Consider the following 8,436-nt stretch of genomic DNA (forward strand, 5'->3'; position numbering starts at 1 on the left):
TGCTGCCTGGGGCCGCGGCGCCCTCCGCCCCCCTCTGCGGTAGCCCCAGCCTCGCGCGTAGGTTCCCCGCTCCCTGCTCCAGTCTGGCGGCCCCAGGGTGCCTCCACAAGGCTCCAGCGGCTACTCGGACCTTGGCCCTGCGGTGCCTACCAACCTGAGGACCCAGCCCAACAAGCCTCAGTGCCTTCTCGGGAGCTAACTCCTCCTGTCAGCGGTCACACAACCCCAAGCCCCCAAAGACTTGGGGAAGCAGGGGCGTGGAGATCTGGGGTTTGTATGTGGCAATAACTTCAGAGGAAGCGTAGGCCTATAATTCCACTAGCAGTGACATGAGTTGGGTGGAAAGGAAATAGCAAAAGCGCTCAAATTTCAGAGAGAAATCCCAAGGACGCTCCTGCTGCAGAAAATCCCCACAAAGAGTCTAGGACACCTGGCAGCTGAAGGCCTCCAAGGCCAACAGAAGGGGCACTTTCGACTCCCTAATTACTACATTGACAGGTTTAGGTAGTAGGGTGGCGGCTGCACTTTAAAAGGCTCAACGGCTTCTACTCAGAAAAGGGTGAGGGTGCTTCCTCTCCTCCATTGGAGAGGCCACAGAGCAGCCAATCAGGTAAGATCTGGATGCAGGACAGTCCAGCCCAAAAAGGGAAAAAGAAGGAAGAAAAGTGGATATTGAAAAACTGTAACCTGGCTGGTGTGGTTCAGTGGATCGAGTGCTGGCCTGCGAACTCAAAGGTCGCTGGTTTGATTCCCAGTTAGGGCACACGCCTGGGTTGTGGGCCAGGTCCCCGGTTGGGGGCGTGTGAGAGGCAACCAACCAACCAAGCAGTTGATGTATCTCTGGCATCTGGACGTTTCTTTTCCTTTCTTTCTCCCTCCCTTCCCATCTCTCTAAAAATAAATAAAATCTTTAAAAAAGAAAAATTGGTACAATTTATAAAAGGTGACTCAGAGTCCTGTTCAGAGCTCAGCAACTCAGTGTATTCTGAGAAGGGAATGCATTTAGGAAGAAGGGTAAGCAGTTGACCCTTGCCAAGGCATAGATATAGACGTCCTTCCTTGCTCTCCAACAATTTATGCCACCTCACTGATTCCTGATGTAAAAACACACAGGACACTGGTACCAGTGTTTTTTCCTGGAGAGAGATACTTTTAATTATTTTTAAAGTTTTTACCATATAGAAAATGAAATTTATAATATTATGTAAAACTTACCTCTTCCATGAAGTCTTCCCTGGTTAACGGGTTCCTTCCCTTCTGTTAGGTCTCCTTAGCCTTCACACTTATTTACCCTGTAGCAGTCACATTTATTTTTTTAAATTTTTTATATTTATTGGAAATGGTGGGGAAGAGAGAGATTGGTTTCTTGTTTCACTTATTCGTGCGTTCATTGGTTCTTTTAAAATATATATATTATTTCTTTATTTTTAGAGAGAGGGGAAAGGAGGGAGAATGAGAGGGAGAGAAACATCAATGTTGTGGTTGCCTCTCATGCGCCCCCAACTGGGGACCTGGCCCACAACCCAGGCATGTGCCCTAACTGGGAATCAAACTGGTGACCCTTTGGTTTGCAGGCCAGCACTCAATCCACTGAGCAACACAAGCCAGGGTAATTGGTTGATTCTTGCATGGGCCTGACCAAGGATCAAACCCACACACGATGATGATGATGATGATGATGATGATGATGAAGATGAGACTGAAAAAGCAGAAACTGAAGGCAGCTGGAGAGGAGATGGATATGGGTGTTGGGACATGCTGACTTGGCTATTGGGTACGATGGACCTTCCAGGAAGGGCTAAGCTAGGATATGGCCCAGAGGATGAGGAGGAGGGGATTATGTGGTGTCTATTGCCTGAAATAGCTCTTGGTAACCTGAGGAATTGGGAGTCAGGAGTTAAGCTAAAGTCAGGTGCCTGGTTCTGGCTGGGGAGTGGAGGTGAACAAGGGAGGTTTCCAGCCAGTTTCTTTGGGCAGCCGAAAGGAGGAGGAAGAGCTAGAAGGGTTGTTTTTAACATTATTCAGAGCACAGAAAGAGGATTTCCCAGTAGGAAAAAAAAAGGGATATGACATAGGTGACACAGATACTTCCAGGGCTCAGGGAGATATATAGGGTTGGGGAGGAGGCTGGAGGTGGTGGTAAAGCTGTCTTATGTGTACAGTCCTACTGAATTCAACTACTAAATTCATATTTGGCTATATTCAGGCAGATGCCTGCCTGTCTTTAAGACTCAGTTTTCAGTCTTCTAACAAGTGTTGATTGAAAACTCACCATTGAATACAACACTATTCTAACTGGTTTGGAGATAGAAACTTAGAAATAATGGTATCTATTTTTTGTGGAGCTTATAACTTAGTAGAAGAGCATACATATACACATGGAACAACTAGCAAATATAGGATATATGCTACTTTACATGATATTCATGTTGAGGAATGGGTTCAGTCAAAAGGGGCTTCCAGGAGATGTATTTTGAGTCAGGATTTTAAGTTATCAATACAGAATGATGGGGAAATGGCAGGAAATTGGTTATTTAAAGTACAGGGAATGAACTAGGAAAAGTTTAAAAGGCAGTAATTAGCTAACATAATTAGTAGGGTACAAGAAGTAAATTGGCTTGGCAAGCCTATTGTACCTTGGGAATTCTGCAGCAGTTAACTCCGTTAAGGCAAAATGTTAATGAGGTCACAGTTCAGTCATGTATCCCAGTTAATTTCTGCCTTTTATTTGGACAGATCCTTCCTCCTCACTCCAAGCAGCTGCTTCACATGTGTGAGCCCTTAGAAGGAGTGGAACTAGACAAGAGAGTGGGGTTGGAAAGAGTAAATCTGTCTCTCGAGGTCACATGCCCATTGAGAGTGGCTCGAGGTTATCATCTTTGAACTGGAAGGAGATACTGTATCCTGACGGTTGAGGTGGGGATGCTGAGGGAAAAAGAAGACATGTTAGCAAAGAAAAAGAAATGAGATCATTCCCCAACTTGGGACATTATATATAAATATAAAATAAGGATTAAAATACCTTCCTTACAAAATGTTAACGGTAAACCGGGGTTCAAGGGAGGACTCCTGCTCCTTGAAATCCAGATTAAATGGGCTCAGATTTTAAGTCAGTCCATACCCAGTGGATAGCCCAAAATAAATGCCAATCTCAAGGAGTGAGGGGAGTGGGAGGATTTATGTCTGTTTTCAGGCCCCTGTTTCTGGGCAGGATGTCTCTCTTCCACACCAATTAGACCCAAAGAGGAACATAATCTTTAATTATTTTATCCCGTCCACCCCACCCACATAACTCTACTCAAATCTGTTCTGAATGTAGAGAGCTTGTCTAAAGATTTAGAAAAAAAGTAGAGGAGGGGCTTGCAATGTAGTAGTATAAACATCATTAATTGTAACAGCCAGCGTCACCATTCTTTTTATTTCCTTTCTTTTTTTATTGTATTTTTTCCATTATCATTTATCTCCCTTATACCGACCCCCACAATCACCACACTGTTGTTCATGATCATCAGTTCTTCACTTTTTTTGCTTGATCCCTCCACCTCCTAATCCTCCACAACACCATCATTCTTAAAATGTCCTTCCTCTACTCCATGGTGGGAAAATTTCAATGGCCCTGGCATCCACTTAGATCCAGTCTCTCATTGCTCATTACTCTCTCCTTTTTTTCTTCTTTTGTTCTATCCACTTTTATCAAGAGCATTTTTTTCCTCCTTGTATCATGATGGAAAACAGTATAGTGACATTTCATTGCCTGGGTTCCTCCTGCCCTTGAGGTCTCACCCTTCATTAAGTGCATATTTTTTCCAGACAAAGATGGTTTTCTCCCCTAGAAGTAAGTCTGGTTTTTCCTACCTTGACTCCTTTAAAAATTTTATTTATTTATTTATTTATTTACTTTCAGAGAGAGGGAAAGAGAGGGAGAAAGAGAGGAAGAGAAACGTCAATGTGTGAGAGATACATGGATCGGTTGCCTCTCCAACGCCCCCAACTGGGGAGCTGGCCCGCAACCCAGACATGCGTCCTGACTGGGAATCCAGCGGGTGACCTTTCCGTTCGCAGGCCAGAGCTCAATCCATGGAGCCACACCAGCCAGGAGGGTATCGACTTCTTTGTATAAATATTAAAGAAGAAAACTATGTAAACTCTTTGCCCAGAGCTTGGAACGTTCATTTCCTTTCTCAAAGATGTAAAGCACAGTATTAAGCACTTTGGGAGCTACAAAAATTAATAGAATTCATAGAACTATAAACAAGGCAGAATATGATAAAGGCTCAAAGAGATCAACAAATGTCTGCTGTTGACAAGCCTTTGCGCTCATGTATCAGGTTCATGACCCAGACTAGCCAAGTACAGTGGTTTGCCTGGCGACTTTGCACTACCGGACCATTTCTGCAACTTCTCAAACACACACTCCAGTGCCCTTTTCTCACCAGAGGTGTTAAACTACATCTCCCGACAGGCCGCGTTGTCCCCTTGCTTCCTCCCTCTCCCAGTCCCGAGCCATGGCAACCGCGTGACGTGAGGGTACTGGGAGCTGCAGGAGCAGCGGTAGCTGCTCAGTTCAAGCTCATCCAGCCGCCCGGGAGGGAGCAAAGCCAGAGGAGCCGCTGCCCCACGCCACCCCTGCGCTCCCTGAATCTACCCTGCGGCCGCTTCCTGCGGCTCTTCCTCAGGAGTGAGGAGGGCGCAGCCGGTGCCAGAGCCGAGGGCTAGGGAGGGTGGCGCGCATGGCCTCCGCGAGCGCGCGGCGCCTCCCGGTCGGGACGCGCGCGGCGGCCCAGCGCTGCTGCGGCCTCCCGCTCCGCCCGGGCGCGCGCCCGGCCCCGCCCCCGGGCCCTCCGCGACCGCGGCGACCAATGAGGTGAGAGGGAGGTGCGGGAGGCTACACCCAAGGAAAGTGGGGTCGGTTCAGGACCCCGCAGTTCTGCGGTGAGGGATTGCAACCCAGGGATGCCAGCGCGGCGGGGGTGGCAGCGGTTGTTCCCTGGGGTCCGGTGTACAGCTTTTGGGGAACCCCTTTGCAAGCTATGCGCGAAGGGAAGCTCCCGGGGTGGGTGTCAACCAGTCCTTGCCTCTCGCGGAAGCCCTGACCACAACGGGCTTGGCGAAATCCCGGGACCTAGGATGCTGCCTAGCTTTCAGCAGTAGCATAGCCCATAGTCAAAGGCAATTGGCAGTTCGCACGCATTCCGCTTTCTTCCGTCTCCTCCCGTGGCACTGTCCTCGGCCGCCCTCGACCTTTCGCACTCGTGACTGCCTGGCGGCTTGCAGCAGGTGCTGGGGGAGAAGCTTGTCTGGACGACCTTCCTCTGGGATGCGTCTCTCTCCCCCTTCACCTAGGAATGGCTGAACACAAAAGTAACATGACGTTGTCTCTCCTTTCCTTTCGGGCTTAGATTTATGATTTCCGGCAGCCTCCTCTTGCCCCGGGCTGCCCAAGCCTTGGCGGCTGAGGCTGGCTTTCCTCCCCACCGTTCCTTCATGGGCTTTGCTGCCCCCTTCACCAACAAGAGAAAGGCTTACTCCGAGCGTAGGATCATGGGGTGAGCATCCTCCCCTGTCCAGCATCCCTCCACATTTCTTTCCCCTCCAAACAAATAACCATGTCCAAGTTAGAATGTAAGGGTTAGCGATAGGGGGGAAGATTCATCCCTGATCATCTCTCCCGGCTATATTACTCTTTATCCTCCCCTGCCCGCCTTCCAACCTTAATTTCCTTTCTTCTTGGTTGCCCTGCATGTGCATTAAGCGAAACGTGCCTAGAGTTGGGCAGTGTCATAAGACAACAGGGTATTATTTCTCTGCCTACCTGGCTTAATGTATTCTGTGCACAATATAAAGTAGCTATCACTTATTGCACACTTGCTACAGCTAGCGATTTGGTTGCTTAAGTGTTTTACAAAGATTTTATATGATCCTCTCAACAAACCTACGAATCAGGTACTGTTATTACCTCTGATTTGCAGGTGAGAAAATGGAGGCACAGGTAATGGTATCCAAGGCTATAATTGTAAGAAAGTTGTAAAATGGGGATCTGAGTCCTTGTATGATCGACAACCTCTGTCCTCCCTAGATGACCTCTCTTAAGATCAAAATAGATACTAAATATAAAGACATTCTGTACACTTAAAACATAAGGTAACATTAACATCATGAAAATTTGTAATTTGCTTTTGGTAAGTTATTCGTTCAGGCTTTGTTATCTCTACTTCCTGAAGGTGCACGGTTAGTGAGCAGAGGTGCTAAGGGGAGTGCACCCAGGGCAAGGAGGAGCCTGAACCAGCTGGCAGTTCCTTGGCCTCTGATTCCTTCCCCTAGGTACTCAATGCAGGAGATGTTCGAGGTGGTATCCAATGTCCAGGAGTACTGCGAGTTTGTGCCCTGGTGTAAGAAGTCTTTGGTGGTATCCAGCCGCAAAGGTCACCTGAAGGCCCAGTTGGAGGTTGGCTTTCCACCTGTGGTGGAACGTTACACCTCTGCTGTTTCCACGGTCAAACCTCACATGGTCAAGGTGAGGCTTGTCTGGGACAGATTGATCAGGAAGTTGTTCTGTATTTTCTAGCATTTTTACATTTAAGGGCTATTTTGGCCTTCTTGTAATGATTTTATCTCCACGTGTCAAATACTCCCCTAATAAAATATTAGAAGGAAAATGACTTTCAGTTCCTTCTTATAGCTTCCTATACCTATTTTAGGTTTTATTCCATTGTATGATATGATGTTTAATTACCTGACTGCCCTATTTTAGGCTGTTTGCACTGATGGCAAGCTCTTCAATCACTTAGAGACCATATGGCGATTCAGCCCTGGTATTCCTGCCTACCCCCGAACTTGCACTGTGGATTTTTCGGTGAGTCAGGAGCCCATATGACATAGGGCTACAACTGGGTGTGCAGGCAGAGCTGAGGTACTGTGACAAATTAATTCTTTATGTATGGCTGGTACTTAGCACTTCCCAAGTCAATGATGCTTTCCACAGATCTGACCTTTTATCAGACTTGAACACTGTGCTCAGTCCTAAGTTAGGGTTTTTGAGGGGCTCTAAGGAACCAGAGGGGGAGGGAAAGAAAAGGCACTGAATAGTATCCTTGCATTTGGCCAGGGACTATCCAATATGGTTTTGAGTTTCTGACTGTCTCTTACCCATTTCCAGATTTCCTTTGAATTTCGTTCTCTGCTGCACTCCCAGCTGGCCACCATCTTTTTTGATGAGGTTGTCAAACAGAATGTCGCTGCCTTTGAGCGCCGGGCAGCCACCAAGTTTGGGCCAGAAACAGCCATCCCCCGTGAACTTATGTTCCATGAGGTGCACCAGACTTAAGGCAAAAGATCGCCCCTTAGCTTCTACTCTCCTCCCCGACTCCACCCAGTTTTCATTTGGCTCCTGCTCCAATGTGAGAGAAGAATTCGTGTTCATAATACTGTTTTCCCTATCAATTCTCCAGAAATTGGGTTCTAAGCTGGATGGAAATGCCAGGGGGATGGGGAGAAGGCAGGGGGATATGGAAGGGACGCATGCTTAGGAAATGGTCAGGCTCATCTTGGGAACCTTGTATGCCTGATGCCTACTGCCTTCTCACAGTGAGTTATAACTAGGACTGTGTGATTATCTCTGAGCCCTGTCAAGGTACTTTAGTGTCCAACCAGGGAAAATAGCAACTTTTCTTTTTTCTTTAAAAAAACACACACACACCCCCTTTATTTATTGACTTTAAAGAGAGAAAGGAAGGGAGAGAGAGGGAGAAACATCAATTTGTTGTTCCACTAGTTATGCATTCATTGGTTAATTCTTGTATGTGCCCTCACCAGGGACTGAATCTGAAACTTTGGTGTATGGGGGACGATGGTGCTCTAACCAAATGAGCTACCTGGCCATGGTCTTTCCTCTTTTTTAAATTAAAAATTTTTTTATTGATTTTAGAGCAAGGAAAGGAGACATTGTTGTTCTACCCATTTACACATTCATTGGTTGACTCTTGCACATGTCCTGACCAGGGATCAAACCTGCAACCTTTCGCATATCAGGATGGCTTAACCAACTGAACCACCAGTCCAGGGCACGACTTTACTAAAGGATTGAATAAATAGAGCCTCTTCCTCTGACAGAGAGGAACTGTAAGGTCACTTACTTTTGCTTGCCTGATACGCCTCAGTAGATGCCAGAGACCTGGCCACAGCTTGAAACATGACCTCACTTTAAGAATATTTCCATGCTAGTGGAAAGCCTGGGGCTTTCTTATCATCAGTGCCATTGGGCGAGGAGAAAAAAAACAACACGGAACAGAGTTGTACTCTTGGGTACAACTTCTTCCACTTGGCCTGAGTTTTTATAACATTTCAATAAATTAACCGTGACAGTGTGAATTTGGCTTTTTTATATTGTTTCTTGGGAGGATAATATAGATATTACAGAGTAGAATAAAGTCATGGGGA

General features: G+C 46.8%; 1 protein-coding gene across 2 annotated transcripts; it reads left to right on the plus strand.

Annotated features, from left to right (window-relative positions):
* The first annotated feature begins 4,513 nt into the window (after positions 1-4,513).
* COQ10A (coenzyme Q10A) lies at positions 4,514-8,367 on the plus strand. Of its 2 annotated transcripts, none has more exons than XM_090273394.1 (5): positions 4,514-4,864; positions 5,400-5,546; positions 6,322-6,514; positions 6,752-6,853; positions 7,157-8,367. In XM_090273394.1, the coding sequence occupies exons 1-5, from the start codon at positions 4,731-4,733 to the stop codon at positions 7,322-7,324; spliced, it is 744 nt and encodes a 247-aa protein (XP_090129520.1). In that variant the 5' UTR covers positions 4,514-4,730; the 3' UTR covers positions 7,325-8,367. The 2 variants fall into 2 exon arrangements, with proteins under 2 accessions (XP_090129520.1, XP_090129521.1); XM_090273395.1 differs by lacking the exon at positions 4,514-4,864 and adding an exon at positions 5,016-5,053.
* Positions 8,368-8,436: the final 69 nt, after the last annotated feature.

The sequence above is a fragment of the Furipterus horrens genome, unplaced genomic scaffold (assembly GCF_987537825.1).
Source record: "Furipterus horrens unplaced genomic scaffold, mFurHor1.1.pri manual_scaffold_4, whole genome shotgun sequence".
In the NCBI taxonomy this organism is placed as follows: Eukaryota; Metazoa; Chordata; class Mammalia; order Chiroptera; family Furipteridae; genus Furipterus; species Furipterus horrens.